Source organism: Propithecus coquereli, unplaced genomic scaffold (assembly GCF_000956105.1).
Source record: "Propithecus coquereli isolate 6110/MARCELLA unplaced genomic scaffold, Pcoq_1.0 Scaffold6, whole genome shotgun sequence".
NCBI lineage: Eukaryota > Metazoa > Chordata > Mammalia > Primates > Indriidae > Propithecus > Propithecus coquereli.
The window spans coordinates 9,967,939-9,988,146 of NW_012151951.1; the positions used below are offsets into that span (position 1 = coordinate 9,967,939).

The 20,208-nt window shown below is 36.2% G+C and overlaps 1 protein-coding gene across 1 annotated transcript in view; it reads right to left on the bottom strand.

The window, feature by feature from the left end:
- Nucleotides 1-18,293, bottom strand: part of RDX (radixin) — a 54,327-nt gene extending 36,034 nt beyond the window's left edge. Inside the window, exons 1-3 of the mRNA XM_012659132.1 lie at nucleotides 18,064-18,293; nucleotides 5,377-5,452; nucleotides 1,407-1,490 (exon numbers count right to left, since the gene is read on the bottom strand). Coding sequence (XP_012514586.1) covers nucleotides 1,407-1,490; nucleotides 5,377-5,388 — 96 coding nt within the window. The 5' untranslated portion in view covers nucleotides 5,389-5,452; nucleotides 18,064-18,293. The remainder of the gene's footprint in view (nucleotides 1-1,406; nucleotides 1,491-5,376; nucleotides 5,453-18,063) is intronic.
- Between the last annotated feature and the right edge of the window lie 1,915 nt (nucleotides 18,294-20,208).

A 20,208-nucleotide genomic window follows, 5' to 3' on the forward strand; every position in this document is an offset into this window, starting at 1 on the left:
CTCTCATCTTCCAAAAAGACCTCATCAGGGCTTTAAAAGTTCATTAATTACCTAGTCAGGAGATTAAATATACTACTTATCAAGAGAAGAAACAACTCTCCAGTAATTTCAAATTTTTATTTCATCAGATTTAGATCAGTATATGATAGAATGACACCTAATAAAACTAAGATATCTAATATGTTATTTATTGCTGTCATGCTAGAATCTCTCATTCTTTAAGATCAAGTTAGTCTGACTATAAACTATTGCTCTCCTTCTCCTAAGGAAAAGTTTGTGTAACAGTTATCCTACTCTGTCTCATGGCATTTAAGCTATATCACTTTCTTCTCTCTTTGCGATCTTCTCTTCACCCTTTTACCTGATCTCTGGGGACAATTTCTTTCCTCTTTTTCTCAGTAAAACTAGATTAGTTACAATATTACAATACAGCATTACCTGGGGAGCTTAAGTTTTAAATTATTGATGGTTTAGAGTAGGCCTAAACAATTAAATCAGAACTCTGGAAGAGGTTTCCAAGCATGGCCTTTTTTAAGCTCCACAGGTGACTCCAATGTGCATTCAGGACTGAGAAAAAAGGCAAGATCAGTAGTCTAAGTTCTTTAACACGACGTACCTGACCCTCCATGTCATAATCCCTGCCTAGCACATTATGTACTTATGACACCAAAATGCTGTCAGTTGTCTCCTTACAGCCTATACAGGTTGAGCATCCCTAATCCAAAAATCCAAAATCTGAAATCCTCCAAAATCTGGAACTTTTTGAGTGCCAACATGACACCACAAGTAGAAAATTCTACACCTGACCTCACATGATGAGCCCCAGTCAAAACTTTGTTTCATGCATAAAATTATTAAAAACATTTTATAAAAATACCTCTGGGCTGTGTGTAAGATGTATATGAAACACAAATGAATTTCATGTTTAAACTTAAGTACCATCCCCAAGATACCTCATTCTGTGCATGCAAACATTCCAAACCCTGAAAACAATCCAAAATCCTAAATACTTCTGGTCCCAAGCATTTTGGATAAGTGATGCCCAACCTGTGATTCCCTCAGACTTTGTTCCTGCTGTCCCCTCTGTATAGGACTTCTACCCGTTCCACTCAAGGACTATGTAGAGTATCTCTGAATCCCTGTTAGTTGCCAATCACAATGATTTTCATAGCAGATGTACCTGCTAATAATTATTTGTTTAAAAGTCCTTTCCCACAAATGTAGGAATGAATACAATAGAATAAAGAATATCCCTATTGCTGTTCAAAATATCAGAAAAGGTAATATGAAAAATTCCAAGTGCTACTTTGTTGGATTGTTAATAAAGGTATAGAAAAACAAAAAGTATGGAATAGCATCCACACTATGGTGTCAAAAGTTGCATACTTCATGTGGATAAATGATACCTGGTCAAAAAGTTGTTTGCCAGTTGTATTGGGCTGAATGGCAAATTCCAGCTCAGCATCCATTGTGGTTACTCTTACGTTGATCTGTAATAAAAACAAAAGGGATAATAAGTAGAAAAGAGAATATACTTATTGTTAGACATGAGAAAATACTTTGATTTATAATATTTTCTTTACTAGATAAAGTGATAAATTTTGACTTTAACCACAGGAAATCTTAAATCTATCTGAAAAACAAAGAGCTTATGAAGTCCTCATCTAAAATTATCCACTGAATACTTAACACATACTGAGCACCAGGCCAAGGGCTTTCTATACTCTTATTTAGCCCTTCCAACAATACCAGAAGACATTATGTTCATTTCTATAGAAATAAAGAGTTTCCACCACTTGCCCAAGGACACAGGGATATCAAAAGGCATAACAGGTATTTAAACTGAGGTCTAACTCCAAATTCTTTGGATGTCATTCCCTAGCCCATATTTCTTTCAACGCAAAACTCAAACACTTAGTTTTATTCATTCTGCAAATGTATTCTTCACTTTATGAAAAACATTCATCTACAGTCCTTTATTTGCTAGGCTCTATTTTAAAGATCAATTTTCTCGTGTAATATCTAATTGAATATCTCAAAAACTTAACATGCCTTACCAAAATAATTTTTACCTGGAACAGCATCCCACCTAGAATTCCTCATGTGATCCAAATTTATCTCTTTTCCTTTTTTTATTATTTTTTTCTTTTCATTTTCCCATACCTTATTTGCTATTTCTATATCTATTTCTAACAATCTTTACTTTTTCCTTTACCAGCATAAACCTACACCCATTCCTACTTTGTTTCTGATAACAATTATATTTAAGTTTTTTTTAGTCATACATATTACTGCATTTGTTTTTATGTAGCCTTTTCCAGCAGCCTGTATACTTACTGTAGACAGAGCTTGTGCCATTTTATCTTAGTAACTTTAACTCACAACTACAAGAGCTCTAAATCAGACTTTGTATTTCCTTTTAAGTGTCTTACCAATTCTAACAATTACAACCTCAACACATGTTGTGGCTTTTACATGGAGTATCCGCTCTAATCAAATCTTACAGATTCATCCTTCTTTAAAATAATCTTGTTTTTATTCTTCTTTAAAATAATATCTTATTACAAAATATTGGTATATACAAAACATTTAACATATATAAGCAATAAAGCATAATAAAATGAAATCCATAAATCCGCCATCTAACTTAATTACTAGAAATGACAAATATTGCATATGCCACTATATTTCTTCTTGGTAAATACCCTATCCCCAAGTCCCCATAGGTAAGCACTAACATGAATTTTGTGTTTGTTATTCTCTTGTTTTTTAAAAAAAATGGTTCTATCAAAAATGTAGGTAACTATATATAAAATAATTTCATTTTTCTTGATTTTGTACCTGTATTATAAATTCCACAGTACTTGCTAATAAAGTCTTTCTTGATGTGGGTAATGATTACATGAGTATTCAATTTATGAAAATATATCAACTACACACTTTTGATATATTCTTTTGGGTATGTATATTCTATTTCAAGAAAAAAGATTTTTTAAAATTATACTACACTAGTTTGATTTTTCACAGTTATATTTCTAAGAGTCACTTTTTCTGTGAGTAGTTACAATTCATTTTCACTGCTACACAATATTCTACATGTGACTAAACAATAGCTTATTTACCCATTTGCCTCTCAATGGATATTGTTTCCAATTTTTTGGCTATTAAGAACAATACTGCTATGAACATTCTTGTACATGTCTCCTAGTGTATGTGTCAGAATTTCTTTAGTAGTATTAATATACACTCAGAATTTCTGGGTAATAAAGTGTGCACACCTTCTACTTTGCCACATAATGCTGAATTATCTTACAACTCATAATACTTGCTGATCTGTATTTCCACTAACAGTGGGTATTATCAGATTTCTTAATGTTTGACAATCTAGTGGGTATGAAATAATATCTCAATATGGTCTTAATGTGAGGATCCCTGATTGTTGAAGAGGTTAACAACATTTCTGTATATAGTATGTGGCACACAAAATTATACGATGGCCCCACGATTTCTGCCCTCCAGGTGTTATGCCCATGATTATGTTACACTTCATGTTAAAATGGTTTTGCAGGCCAGGCACAATGGCTCACACCTATAGTCCCAGCTACTTAGCAGGCTGAGGCAGGAGGATCACTTGAGCCCAGAAGTTTGAGGTTACAGTGAGCTATGATGATGCCACTGCTCTCTAGCCCAGAAAACAGAGAAAGACCCTGTCTCAAAAAAAAAAAAAAAAAAAAGAAGGGGATTTTGCATAAGTACTTAAGGTTACTAATCAGTTGCCTTTAAGACAGGAAGATTATCTAGGTGGGCCTAAGCTGAGCATGTGAGCCCTCTAAAGACAAAGAGTTTTCTCTGACTGGTTACAGAACAGGTTAGAGAGATTCGAACGAATAAACAAAATAACAAATTGAAATTTCCCTGTTAAACTGTGTAACACCTTGTCAAAAATCTAAGAAATACATAGGTGTGTTTGTGTGTGGGTATATTTCTGTTCCATGGATCCTATTATCTATCCTTTTACTAGTCTTATCTTTGTGGCTTGAGAATAAGTCTTGAAATCCAGGAGTGTAAGTTTTCTAAGTTTCCTTTTAATTTCTTTAGCCATTCCATATAAATTTTGGCATTTCCATACATGTTTTAGAATAATCTAGTGAATTTTAACCAAGGAAGCCTGCTGGAATTCAACTGATTGGAATTGAATTTAATCTACCAATATATCTGGCAAGAACTGACATCTCAGTAGTACTATATAAACATATCTATACACATTGTATATTTCTCCATATATTTACATCTTTAATTTCTTACAGCAAGTGCTCAGTGTAGAGATACTGTACAGCCTCTGTACATTTATTCCTCAGTGTTTTATGTTTTTGATGCTGTTACTTCATTTTTCAAACTTTGCTGATAATATATAAAAAAGAGCACTGATTTTTTAAAAAATATAATCTTGTGTCCAGTAATCTTGCTAAGTTCAGTTATTCTAATAGCCATTTTCTAGATTCGTAAGTATTTTCTACATAAACAGTAATGCCATCTGCAAATAGAAAGCTTCTTCCTTTCTCATCTTTATGCCCTTTATTTATTTTTATTCTTTTCTCCCTCCATCAATGCACACTTTGTTATCTGCTGAGTGTTTAAAGTCATTCCAAAGGGATATTCATGCCAGAAATTTCCAACAACTATAACCAACAATTTTCTTTAAAAAGATAATTGGCCAAAAGAAACATTACTGAAAAAACCCATTTTATTAGATGAAGAAAAGAACATTTACCCAAAGAAAAAAGGAAAAAAACCTTAGTTAAGAAAATCAAATAATTATAAAACTAAGTAAAATGATCACAGGTATATTCCTAAATAAAAAATCTAAAACTATATAACATCAGTATCACTTGCATCAAAGCCAGAATTATGAGAAAATTAATAATGCATGGATCCTCCCAACCTCTCATCATTTCTTCCTGTTTAACAATAAGTTACCATTTACTGAGTGTTGAATATGTACTAGAGTCTTCTAATCCTCACCATATTCCCTTAAATTACTAATTATATCCCCATTTTATATATGAAGAAATTAAGAACTGGACAGATTGAACCAAATTAACAAAGGTTACCCAGATTAAGTGGCACAGCCAGGTAAGAACTCAGGCAGTTTGACCCCAGAAGCCATGAATTTTAGCTTTTACTGCAATGTTACCCATACCTCTTCTTCACTGCCCAGGTAATACTACACTCTAGCCACGTTAATCTAAAACGATTAACAGTATTAGCAGTGCCTTTTTCTTCCAACAACTTTACCATAATACTCTGCCTTAGTCCAAAAGAACTTAATGATATCTTATTAAATAAGTGGTATCAAAAGTAGTAAAATACACTTACTGGTTTCGGCATTTTCCTTCTCTTTTTGTTACCTTCTTTAAAAATACTTCACTTCTATGAATTCCGTTGCCACCTTCTGTTAAGAAAAAGACAGCATAATTTATCTATTTTCTTTTTATATAAGGTTCTTAACTGTAATCTGTACAGAATAAAAATTAAAACATTAACATTTTAAAATGTGGGCTTAACGTAACATGGAGTTCTCTTATTTTATTCTAATTTTCAATGTCTTCTACTAGCATTTCACATTCCTTAAAAAGACTGAAATCTGAGATTTAAAATACCATACATCTCAAATAACATAGCATATTGATCTGCTTATAAGTTTTAATTAAATTACAGACAACACATAGCAAGCAAACATGATTGCTAAGGGCCCAAACACTGCCTCTCTCTGAGTCAGGTTCATCCTTATACCCAAGATGTTAGAGAAAGGGACAGTAAAAGTGAGGACAGATGGATTCAGATTCCAAAGAGTTGAGTTCAAAAATACTTTTCAACATTTTTCTGTACTGCCAAAGACAAAAGGAAATTCTGATTAATGTAATCTACAAAAAGACAAATAACAAGAAAACTATTTTTGCCTCCTGAAGTTTAAAAATCTGAGTAGAGAAGAATACCTAAGTAGCTTATCCACCTAACATATAAAAATCAGCCAAAGCTCTGCATACTAACGACATGCACGCTACTCACCAGCAAGCTAGTGCCCTTCACTGAAATTTATAATTACCCTTAAGACCAATGTTAAAGTATATCTTCTCCCCTAAAGGCAATAAATCTTAATCAAAGAGAACCATCTTGTTGTCTTGGGGTAAATGTTCTTACTAACAAACAAATAACAAAATTGGGTTTCTTCTTTATAAATCTACCAACAGATCTAAAATTCTTAATCATTATTAGATGTCCAGAAAAAATATCATTCCAATTTGAAAACCTATACTGATATGTTATATTAGATAAATTATTACTTGAGAAAAGCTTATCTAATATCTCTGCTGAGAAACTTTGTTACAGTAGGATCAACTAAATTAATATACAACTAATTTTGAGTTTTAAAGTTATATTCTCAATTGCTTTTTAGATACCACAAATAATAAAACTGAAAATTGTCCAAATTGAAATAAAAATGAAGCACTGAAATAAAGTCATTTCCCTACCTTTTACTCACGATAATTTAACGGAGGGAACTTCCTCCTGAGATTTTTATTTTTTTATCTGAGTCACAGGACAATGACATTCAATTGAAGGTATAAACCTTTCATTTCATTTATTTTCTTTTGAGACAGGGTCTCACGGTTGCCCAGGCTGGAGTGCACTGGTGTCATCACGGCTTACTGCAGCCTCCAACTCCCAGCCTCAAGCCATCATCCCGCCTCAGTCACCCAAGTAGCTTGGGCTATAGGCACACACCACCACTGCCTGGCTAATTTTTAAAATTTCGTTCTACAGATGGACTCTCGTTATGCCCTGGCTGGTCTTCAACTCCTGCCCTCAAGCAATCTTCCTTCCTCAGACTCCCAGAGTGCTAAGATTACTGGCATGAGCCACCACATCAGCCCTCTTTCTGTTGTTTGTTTTGTTTTTTAGAGACAGGGCCTGCTCTTTCACCCAGGCTATAGTGCAGTGGTGCAATCACAACTAACTGCAGCCAGCCTCCAACTCCCGGGCTAAAGTGATCCTCTCACCTCAGCATCCGGAGTAGCTGGGACTAAAGGAGTGTACCACTTTGCCTGGCCAAAACCTCATTTCTTCTTATTAATATTTCCTAGCCTATTCCCTATCTACAGTCACTTAAATGTTCTTCAAATTTTTAATTTTATACTCTTTGCATCCCAACTATTGCTGCCTTAGTTCAGATCTTATCATCTCAAGTTTTGATTAAAACAGCCTCCAAAATGACCTGCTTTTCACATTATTTATTAATATAAGCTAGTAGCTTGCTCAACATCTAAAGAATTATCTCAAACATAACACGGCTACGACACTGAAATCCCTACTCCATAGCTAAATCTGCTTTTCTTCAAGCCTGAGTGATTTACATATTCCTAGAAAGTTATCTATAATATTCTCATAATTTTTATATCGCTACATCTGGAAATTAAAACCTTCTTTTCATTCCTAATACTGTTAATTTTTGCCTTTCCTTTTTCTTGATTAATCTTGCCAGAAGTTTGCCTAGTTTATGGGTCTAAAAATTAGTTTTCAGTTTGGTTGACTTTTATTTTTCTCTTATTAATTTCTGTCATTTTCCTCATTATTTTTCCTCTCGCAAGTTGCTTTGGCTTTACTCTACGGTTCATTCCTAATCCTTAAGATTGAAAGTTTACCTAAGTAATTTCCAATCTTTTTCTTTACTAATTCATGCATTAAGGTCATAAGCTAAATATGCCCAAACATAAGGCAATTCCAAATATAAAGTGAGCTCCCCAATTTACCTGTGAGAATATGTGAAATACATTTTTATCATTTGAATATACAAATATGTATTTATAACTTATTACCATACTCAAATATTAAAAACACATGACCTATAAAATATTGGCTCAGAAATAGTTTGCTTCATCTCACATTTTATAGAACAATTTTATTCAAACTCTTCACACACATATGAAACAAGTATGTCCACATCAAAACTTTGGCCATTTTTCGAATTATAACAGTTTTCTAGATTACATAAGCATCTTTGAGTCAGTATATTATGTGATTACTAAAATCTTTATCCCAAGCCAAAGTGGCTTACTATGTGGGTAATAAGTAGCCAAACTACCAGTCTTTAGACACCTAGCATTCAGAGCTTTACCACATTCCAGCCTATCTTTTCGATGTTAAAAAAGTGCTAAGCAATTTCATTTGTGGAAATATGCCCAAAGAAAATATTTGAAAATGTGTATAATGATATAACTACAAAGATTCTAGTTATAGTGCTATTGATAAAAGTATATGTAATACTGGAAGGTTAGTTAAGTGAATTATGGTGCATCTATAGGCTGAGCTAGATCACAATGCAGCCAATCAAAATGTTATAGAAAAAAAATGGTATGCGAAAATATTCACAAACCACTAAGTTAAAAAGCAGGTTATAAAACCAGCCATAGAATATCATCACATTTCTTTTTAAAAAGTATAAATAAAGAAACCAGAATGATTATACTCTAAAATATTAAGAGGCTCTCAGAATGAATCTGTACATTTCTAAAAGAAAAATATAGATCTTTTATAATAAAAAAAACTAATTTCTTAAAATGAAAGAAAAAAATTATTCTACTAAACTAAGTTGGACCTATAACTTCACAATACCATTTAATAAAACCTAAATAGGTTAATCTTTTTTGCAAAAAAAAAATTCTTAACAAATCTAGTTTTAGAGGAATAATATGATTAAGAAGGATATATAGGTTATGATAAAAACAGATAATATATTTGATTTTAAATTCCTAAACAGGTAAAATAAAAGAAATACCAAAATAAAAGTAATGGAGTATAAAAATATACAACAGTCATAATAAAGTTGCTATGCAAAATAAAGAAATGATTAAATAAATATATAAAGATATCACTCAGACTCCACTCAGTAAACAGGGAAATGAGAACTCTTCACAAACAAATCTTATGCTAACAAAAAATACACAATTGTGTTACTAATTAAAACTACAAATCAAAATGACTTTAAGGTACTACTGAGAATATACTCATTAAACTAGCAAAATAAGTATTAATTATAAATGCCAATGTTGATGAGACTATTGGTAAACAAGTAGATAAATATTGCTGGTAGCACCATAAACTGGCTTTGTATTTCTAGAAAGTTGCCGATACACAACAGAAGCTTCAGAGCTTTTTTGAACAGGAAATTCTGCTTCTGTAATAAACCACCAAGGAAATATATTCCCAAGGAATCAACAACTAAAAAAAGAAAGTAATCTGTACCAAGACATTCTCAGCATCACTTTTTACAATAGCCAATAATTAAAATCACAAAGGAATGTTGAAACTACGTGATAACACAGTGGTCTATTCCAGGCTTTTTTGTTTGTTTGTTTTGGTTTTTTTCTGGTATATTAAGACAAACTGTTTCAACATTTATGTAAGGTTAAGGAGAAAGGCAAAATATGTAGTTAGCCACCCATTACAAGTATGTAAAATCACAGGTTTTGATACAAAAGATGTTTGGAAATACAGACACTGAGTATTTAGTATTAATCAGGGTTAAGTTCCTAATTTAAAAAAATCAAAATGAGAATTCCATAACATATTTCACTAAATTATCTACATATTAGTTTATTAGCTCACATACTACGGGTAAGAAATCTACATTAAATTTTTTAAGACTAAGCTATGTGTAATGCTATTAAAAGCTAAGTTTTTAAGCCAATTCAGTGATTATTTTAAAATACTTACATCAAGATAGTATTATTTAACCTCAGTGGTAAATTTCTAGTCCTTCTATGAATGTATCAGTATATTTTTAATTGAAACTGGCATCTGTCAGTAGCAGAATAGGTAATTTAATAAAATGTCACATGAAAAGCCAAGAAACTTAGATACATGTCCTGGGGTTCCACCTCCAGCTTGACACTAACGTGTCTTTCAGTGTCTTCCTTTCTTCTCTTAAAAAAACAAAAAAGATAATATAAATCACCTAAACTATAATATATCAAAGATATATACTGTATATAGAATAGTTGTCTATTTCCCTCTTCCCTCATGATAACTGAGAAAAATTTACTCCCTCTCCTCCCCATTCTTAGTTTTCTTAATTAAATTTAGTTTGTAAGTTTAACTTAGATTTAATCAATTTTCTTAATTTCCCCCACTCTTAAATTTCTTAACATGGTCTTACCCTACCTCTTTTCCACAGGACTCCCCTAGAAGCAATGAAGTGCAACCATGACAGCAACACACCCTGCCTTTAGAGGTGTAGTCTTAAGAGATGCTGCCAACGTACACGTCTCCCATGTCTAGAAAAGTACCCACATGGATATGTACTCAAACACCACGCCACATATTAGACACAAAATATTCATATATAACATTCTCTTCTGTCTTTTAACTCTGAGAGTGACCCTAACACAGCCTTTCTACCTCATACAATGGAAAAATAGCCTCATGCTTAACACATTGAAGTGTTAAGTCAGTGCACAACAGACTCCCACCTGTCAGGTGGCAAAACAGGTGTTATTAAGTCTAGTCCCAGCTTGGAAGAAGTCCAAGCTTCTTCCTACACTGAAGCTTCAATAATTTATACCAGGATGCCTAATTTTACTTTTAAGCTATTCTTTTCTCCAAGCTTAATTTTAATTTTTTTCTGCCTTTAAGACTCAGAAACGATCTCAGAATATAATTGTGGTCTCTCCAGAGACCTAAAAATTCCAAAACAACTGCTCTGCCAATTTACTGGGGGACTGGAAAGCAGTACAACAAAAAGAAGTATAAACTAAACCAAAAAGGTAACTCTAGCAGTCAAAGCAACACTATAACAACATCTCAAAAGCCTTTTTTTTTTTTTTTTGAGACAGAGTCTCACTCTTTTGCCTGGGCTAGAGTGAGTGCCGTGGCGTCAGCCTAGCTCATAGCAACCTCAAACTACTGGGCTCAAGTGATCCTTCTGCCTCAGCCTCCCGAGTAGCTGGGACTACAGGCATGCGCCACCATGCCTGGCTAATTTTTTCTATATATTTTTGGTTGGCCGATTAATTTCTTTCTAATTTTTAGTAGAGACGGGGTCTCGCTCTTGCTCAGGCTGGTCTCGAACTCCTGAGCTCAAACAATCCGCCCACCTCGGCCTCCCAGAGTGCTAGGATTACAGGCGTGAGCCACTGCATCTGGCCCTCAAAAGTTTTTAATTATTTTTTTTCCTTCATGGGACCCTCCTTCCTACATGGAAGCCTAAGAACCACCTCCTAGAAAAGTATTTTTAAATGCATAAAATAATAAAATTATGAAAGAAACCAATTATACCAGAATTACCAAAATATAAAAAGCACAAATTTATGATATATTAATATATATGTTTCTTTATTAATACTGGTAATACTTTAACAGTATCTACCAGTGGATCTAATAACTAAACTTGTAAGTAATCATGAGCCTGTATGTCATTTTGAGATAACTTTAATGTATTATGAAAATATCTGCCATTTCTATTAAAAATAATCTCTGGTACTGTACTAATGCTACTGTTGTCTACATCCATAACAGAAGACAATGTGTAAATAAAGATGTAACTTTTTAGGAACATTAGAGGGCATTTAATAAAAAAAAAAAAAAAAAAAAGTAACTTTTTCCCCAAGTTCACACCACACTCCAGGTTTAAAACCTCTAATATACTAAGAACTGTGCTTATTGTATTTTTAGCTCAGTGTTAATACTGGATTTAATAGCACTAATAGTGCACTTTTACCTGTATAATGCCAGGTGATCCCCTCCTCAGGTGAGGTAAAGAGGACAAAAATTCTCAGTTCCATTTTGCAAGTGAAGAAATAAGGCCAAAAGCAAGCAGAAAGGTAGTGCATGGAGGGAGTACTCATAGTATGCTCATTCTCCAGACACTTTACCTACATTACCTAATCTTCACAATAACTGCCCTCCCTTCTGCCAAACATAGGTATTACAATCCCTTATCTTCTAATAAAGAAATTAGATTCAGATAAGTGACTTGCCCAAAGTTATGGAGCTAGTTAAAAAAGTTAACAGTCCTTTTAAATTCTAGTCCTGGGCTCTACTGACTATCCTACTCACTCTGCTTTTCTCAGATACCATTCTAGACAAGTTCATCCCAAACAATTAATAGGGCTTTTCAAGAAGCAGGCTATTAAAGCTCTCTCCTCTACTGTTATCAGATCAAAATATTACCTCTAAAGATGTTGTAAGTGCACATTAATAGCTAGTATGATACCTCTGTAAATGGATTTCCTATAAGGGTGACAGGCAATTTTAAATAAGATATTAAGTAGCTGTCCATGTAGAACAGATTTCTGTTTTAATAATATTTTCAAAGAAATTAAAAATTCAACATTTTTGAGCAATATATACACATTGCTGGAAATGCAAAGCAAATTTCTAAAACTGAAGTATAAACCAGAACTGCAATATTAAAAACAAAGTTTTACACTGAATTTAGGTTATCTTCTAAAAGAGTTTTGTAAATTTAAAAGAAAAATCGTATCTGTAGTGTTCCTAAGGTGAGTAGAAAATCAAATACATGATCATCTGCAATTATTCATTTTAAATGCTAAAAGATGAAAAGCTAAATCCAATCCAATTTCATTTTACATTTAAGAAAACATTAAAAATGTTTAGAAATGGAAAAAGATAGGTTCATATAAGCCACTTATGTCTCAGGAAAGCAGCAAACACTCCAATCGATCAGAGAAATTCTCCCAAATAATTCTACACTTTATATGTTTTGAAACACCAGATATTACTTTATTTTCCAAACAAACACGGTGTTTCTTAAATATCTTTAAAATGAGATAATATTCCCTCATGTAGTCAATAAGGCTATCTGGCAATTCTATTACTATAAAAATCAGTAAGCTTCTAATTCTCTAGATATTCAATTCCTTTTTTGAGAAACTGGAACAGTGCCTGGCTCACAGTTGGGCCTCAAATGTTTGTTGATTTTGTTGAATTAAGCTTGTACATAATACTCATTTTAATCTTTCTGTTGATTATCATCAAGGGCAATAGTTTCCTCTCATTTTTTATGTTGTAAAATGACCAATCTAATAAGCATCACTATGAAGAGGCAGCAAAAATGAACATGGGGAAGAAGCTCCTCACAACTAGGTTTCCCGAATTCAGGCCTTTACCATCTCTATCCAAAACTGTTTCAATTATGTCATCTAATTTGACAATCAAATTAAATTAGAGGGCCAAATATGACACTCCTACTGATAACTATAATAATCATTCTGCTTGTTGATCAGATGTAAGTAGTGAGCTTTCTGGTATATATAACTAACTTTGCTTAATAACCAAACTAAGTTTGTACAGTTTTTCTAAGTGTAGAATCTATAAACAGCTTAAATATCAAGAGTCCTCATGACAGCTAACAAAGTTTAATCCAAGCCAAAGGGTTCTAGAGTCTATTAACCATAGATGAGATTTCCTTTGTCTCCATTCTCCCTTTTATTAAGGGTCCCTATTGTCGTACTCATGTGCCCCCCATTATTCCATGTACTAGCCAGGATTTCTGGTTACAAACACACCTACTCTGGTTAACTTATTGAAAGATTATCAGTTAATTTACAGAAACTACAGAAAGTTTTCTTAAAAGTAGGAAGCAAGAAACATCCAGAATTCACATTACAGAAAACTCTGCTTAGAACACTGTTGCACTAAATATTAATTCCAGTTTATACACACCACTATAACTTAACACACTTTTTGATATACTGTATGGCACACTATCTTCCTACCAGAGTATGAACTTCTCGGTATCTTACTCATCTTTCCATCCTCAAATACAAAGGGTACTTGGCACATAATAATAACTGTCTGAATGCATGACTGTCAACTTAAAGCATAGGTCAGCAAACTTTTTCTGTAAAGGACAAGGTAATAAACAATTTAGGCTCTGTAAGCCACACAGTGTCTGTATCAACCACTCTGCTGTTGAGTCAGGAAAGCAGCTATAGATAATATGAAAACAAATGAGCTATGATGTGTTCAAATAAAACTTCATTTACGGAAATAGGAAGTAGGCTGGATTTAGCCCACAGGCTGTAGTTTGTCACGTATTTTAACAGTAATCAGCATTTGCATTCCATAATTTACCTAAATTTGGTACCCAAGAAGATATGAACTCGTATGTTCACGCTAACCTACATATGACTATGTATGACAGATCAATCTTGGATCTTACTTTTGGGTGAGGGTAAAAAAGAATCCAAGACACTTGGGACAGATGAATAATGAAAACAATGTAATGGAAACAGAGTTAGGAAAAAGGCAATTCCACTACCCTTGCCAGTGACTGGTTAGGGATGGAATGTACCCCTGGTCAATGAGGCTGAGAAGACATCTGCGGGGGGACTTCTGGAAAAGAGACAGCTCCTCTTATTCCTTTGGATATTGCCATGTCTGGATGGGATGATAGTCCTTGAGGCAGCCAAACTGGGACAAGGGGGAAGGGCAGTCTTAGTATGACGCTAACGGGGAAGGTCACAGAGCGGAGAGTTGGAAAGAGAATGGGTCCTTGATGTTTCTTGAGCCTCTGTACTTTATTATATAAGACCTTAAATTTTCTCACTGTTTAAACCAGTTTCAGAATTTTCCGTTATTTGCAGCAAAAGCATCTTAAATGACCTAAGGCTTCAAACCTGAAGATTGCTCACTTCACAAATTCACCTGTAGCCAGTCCTATTTGACCTTGACTTTTCGCAAATAAATTAAAAGAAACATTTAAGGTTCTGAAATCCCACAGAGATTTATCTACAACTCAGAAAAAAAAAAAGTCTGTATCAATTACTAATACTGAAGTTCTTAGCTTTACAAATTCTATTAATATAATCTTACAGAAAATAACAAACAGTGTGGCACCCCCTTCTTTGATACTGTATCTAAAACATCCTTTCAACAGGATGTTTTTTTCTCTAAATCAGGGATTGGCAAACTTTTTCTGTGAAGGGCCACCAGATGTGGGCATTTCAATACCCCATGTCATAAGCCCTTTTTAAAAAAGACACCTTTTCTCACTGTTAATTATATACCATACTTGAGAAAGAAAAACAAAAAGTAAAGTTCACCTTCAATCATTAACTAAGAAAATTTGCACATGTATACATTTGCACATATACACACTTTAGAGAATTAGTATAGGAAATTTCATTCTGTGATTTTATTCAAATGATAAAAATATGAGAAATATGACTTACACAATGTTTAACACAATGAACACTCTTCAGTGTTACAATATAACCTTATTTTAACAGACTTTAAAAATCACAAATAAGGGATATAAAGTATACATTTTATCCCTGCGTAAGTACTGGCATTTTCTACATACAAGGAATTGCTAACAGCAGTTACCTGTGAAAAATAGAACTGGGAAAGGGGGGGTCTGAAGAGTGAGAAGGACTTTTACCTTTCCTTTACACCTTTCTGGGTTTTTTCAGTTTGCCATAAAATGTATTACTTTTATAGTTTTAAAAAATTGCTTAAATATACACTCAATGTAAATATTAAGAAATATACCAGGAACTTAAATAGGAAAGGCAGGATTTCTCTAAAATAGGCTAGAAACAGAGGAACTCTCTAGGGTCAGACTGTACACTGCTACTACCAAAGAGGTGAGTGTACCCTGGCTGTAGAAGTCAGGGATATTCCCAGAAAAGCCTTTAGCTGACCAGTAATACCTTGAGACTTAAAATAATCTTGTAAGGGTGGAGTCCATAGCAATCCAATCCAGCTCTACTGAATCCCTGTACCCCAGGAGTAGTATCAGGTAATTAAATAGTGCTCACCAGCTCTTTCTCTGCAGGAAAGTCCAAGCCACTCAAAAAAGAGTGACTTTCTTGACTTCCCAGATTCACAGCAGTAACATGAAATTATATTAGGTGTACCCTACAGATATCCTCTCCCAGCACAGCTCAGTCTTCGCAACCTTAATAGAACATATTTTTTAAGCTTTGGTCTATGGGAAATACTGGTTAAAATTTGATTCTATTTTTAAATGGCATACATTAAAATGCATTAAATTAAAAGTGGGTGAGAAAACAAGACTCCCACTATCATTCAACATTTCAGACTCTATTACATAGATCATACACAGATTATATTAAAAGATTGAGAACTGAAAGTAAAATAAAAATATACAAAGACTTTCATTTCAACAGCCTGCCAAAGATAAAAACGAACAATAAAATCCAATTCTGCTCTTGGGAATGGTGAAGCAATAAACAAAAGTACAACCCTTGTTCCCCACCCCTGAGACTACTGAGAATTAGCAAGACAGGGAAAGAACAAAGTCTGTCGTATCTTACCATCACAGGGAAAAGAATAATCAATTTAATTCTCAACTAAGTAATCACAATTTTCAAAAGAAAGGACAGGCCCAACATATTTTCCCTATACCAAAATTAATTACATCTATTCTACAAATATTTCTGAGCCTCTCCTACATGTTCTTCCACTGGTGAGGATATAGAAGAAAACAATGTATATAATGCAAAAGGGCAAGAATTCAACATTTTTAAATGCCATAATCAAACTTTGTTTCATTTAAACTGTAAAAAAATTCCAATGTCTACTGATTCCTTACTAAAAATATATCAAATGTTTATCAAATTCCATCATACGTAAAAAAAGTGATTAAGCAAAGAAAAAGTGCAGTCCTCTTTACAGAATACTATTAAACTTTAAAAGGAGAGTTCTACATTTTGTCATATTTGAGATAAAGTATTATTAGTCTCTGGACATAAAGCACACTGGGGAAAGCAAAGAAATCTCGAAAACTAGAAAACTGTAATCCCTTCTCAAATCTAACGATGCTGTTTTGGCAAATGGATTAAGCCATTATTTATCCAGCAAAATGAACAGGGCAATTGTTCATTCTTAGCTCCACCCATCATATAAAAGAGTATTTAGTGTTCTAAAAAATGTATGCTCCATAAACAATAGATTGTAATGTCTATGTCAAAGTACTCGCTTATCAAATAAACCCTTATTATCTTAGGCTTTTACATTTACATCCTGCCAGTCTTAGTGCCACAGGACTGCCATCAAGCTCCTCAAATATGTCTTCCACAAAATCACAACTGTATTTTAAAATATTTTTGATAAAGTTTAACACATTTCCAACCTCATTAATGACTACTCTTTAAGTTAAAAAAAAAAAAACATGAAAACCCAAATATTGAGAATGTTTAAAGAAACATGGCATATGGAATATGCACTGCCCCCTTTCAAAGTTAGCCCTGGAATTGAGTTTAGGATCCTTTAAACGAAGGGGGTACAGTAATGTACTGAACTTGCCTGGGGAGATCTGAGATACCAAACTGGGCGGCCTCGAGGACCAGAGAAAGTTAAAAGGCTCCGAAGGCGCCAGCAGCAGCAGGTAGCCTGACTGCAGGGGACCGCGGCCCTGGCCTCGCGGGTGCGGGCGGCGGGAGCGATTGGCGCCCCAAGCCCCGTAATGCAACATCCCCTTTGCCACTAGGGCGGAACACATGCTCTCTAGAAATTCAACACCCTTACTTTCAAACTGGAGGCTAGGGGAGAAGTTCTAATAAATGCCTTCCCTACACTGCAAAACAGAATTCCACCTATGCTTACTGTTTCTATTTTCAAACAACCCTCAGGGCCGTGCCAGCTCAAGTCCCGGGCCCAGTCCCGGTGGCGGGAACCCACCATCCCCGGGACGTGGGGGAGCCGAGGCCGACGCCGAAGGCTGACCCTGCGCCCCGCGGAGAGGAGAAACGCGCGGCTGCGGGTCGACTTTGGCCCGGACGGGGCACATTCGGAACGGGCCTGGCGGCTCCCGCCGGCCCCGGAAAGAGCCTAGCCGGCCGGGCCGTTAACGACGGTGGTGACTTGGCCACCGGGGTGCGAGCTGAGGCGCGGCAGGCCCTGGCGGCGGCGCCACTGCCCGGTAGCGCGGGCCCCGCAACTTCTCGCCGCCACCTCAGCGTCTCCGGCAGAGCCTCGGAGCGGGGAGTGGGGGAAGGGAGGGCGCCGGCGGCTTACCCGGAGAGCAAGCGGCTCCTGCCTGCCGGCGTGTGGCTAAGGCGCTGCACGGCGGCGCCCGGCGTCGCGGCTGCGGCAGGGAGGGAGAGGCGGTGGTGCGAGTGCTGGGCCACCGGAGACAAGAGGCGCCGCCACCACCGCAGACAGCTCCGCAATATGGCCGCCCGGCGCCTCCTCGGGGAAAAGGCGGGGCTGCCCCGCGCCCCCCGCCTCCCCCTGCCGGCCGGCCGGTCTCGCGCGGCGGCCTGAGCGCCAACGCCGCGGCCCCCGCCGCAGCCGCCGTGAGGGCTGCCCGCGCCCCGCCCCGCCCCGCGGGCCCGCAGCCGCAGGCCTCGCGCGGGGCGTAGCCGGGGGTCGCGGTCTCGGGCCTGGAAGCACGAGGGACGAGGTTGCGGGCACTGGAGCCCCGGGGGAAATAGGGCGAGTCCTTCCTGAGAGGATTGGGCTGGAGCGAAGACTGCGGTCAAGGGAAGCAGAGCCGCCCAGCCCAAAGCTCGGAGAGCGCCCGCCGCCTCCCCCACGAGTGGAAACTTGAAACTCCCGCTGGTGCCAGCAAACTCACTGAGGGCGTCTCCATCGCCCCCAAAGGAGGAATTCTTCCCGGGGGGAATCGGGAACCAAATTGGGCGTGTCACTTGGCTGTTCGCTTTGAAAATCCTGTACTAGCAGAGAGAAGCGGGCCTACCTGAGAGGAACTTGTATTTGCAACGAAGAAGGTTTAAATTATTTTGGCAGGTTTTAACCAACTAGAAAAACTTGTTTTTTCAGGGACAATTTTTAAACTCCACCCAAACCTCAATGAATATGGCCCCAAATCAGGAGTGCAAGTTTTAACCCAAGCAAGGATATGTGATAATTTTTTATTACCAACGACAATCTTTGGCAGTTGGAAGCAGTGGGCTCGGAAGAAAAAGTTGGAAATAGGGCCCCAAAGAGCAGCCAAACCTGAATTATTCTAGATTTAGAGAAAGTTAGGCATTCAGTCATAGTCTAACTCTAGCCCACGCACTGTAGTTAGTGGCTGGGATTAGATGAAAGCTCCTGATTTCCGGATCAGTGTTCTGTTATCTACTCCATGCTTCCTCCTCTCAGTATTTTCTGCTGGGATCCTAAGAGCAAAACTTGCTATGAGTGTACAAACGGCAAGTGCACAAAATCAGAGTAGGCTGGCTTGCCGTTTGCAATTTAGCTTATCTTATGTGAACAAATTTTAGATGCAAATGACAAAACTCATAAATGTACTTAACTTTTATAGAACAAATAATTCATATCCATCCTGCCTTAGCGTTTACCTTTGTTGAGATAGTATTTTTTTCCAGGAACTATCTCCAGATCACTTTCACTAAGCTTCCTCTTCCGTGAGTTATCACTATTGCCCTTTGAGCAGTCTCTGAACAATTAAAAGCCCCAAGAGACTCAAGGGTTGACCTCAAAGGCAAATTCCTCAAGGATGGAAACCAGGTGTGTGCTTTGTAACCAAACAGGTTTATGTGGTTCTTAGAGCCCACCAAAACATCATTCCCTGATCTTCTTCTCCCTAGTGTGTGAGAATTCTCCTGGTAATTGTTTAGCCTTCCATGTTAGGTTGCATGCGTAGTCCAAGTATTATGTATTAAATATTTCTAAATAGTACACTAATCAAAAGTCTATAACACACTTTTGCAACTGAAAATGAAGGATTCCCTATTGTTGGTCATGTGCCAGGCACTGGTGTAACATTCTTTTAAGTGACTTTTTTAATGGTTAAAACAACCCTGTGCTAGGGGGAAAATACTATTATTGACCTTTTTTTTTTGTAACCAATGAATAAAGAGAGCCTAAAAAGGATTAATTTGCCCAATGTAACAAGGCTAAGAAGAGGCAGAGCTATGACCAAACCCACATATATATTTGACTCCAAAAACCTTGATTTTATCTTATCCTCTGCAACAGCAAACAGACCAGAAACTGTAACATTTTAGTTGAGTACCATATTAGTAAATATTTAAGTAAAAGATAACATTCAAAGCTGGTGAGATAAAATGGGTACTCTTAGACATTGTGAGTGGGAGTGTAAACTGAAATAACCTCTTTAGAAAGCAATTTGGCACTGTGATTCAACCTTTAAGAATGTTCATAACACTTGGAACCTATAATCCCATATCT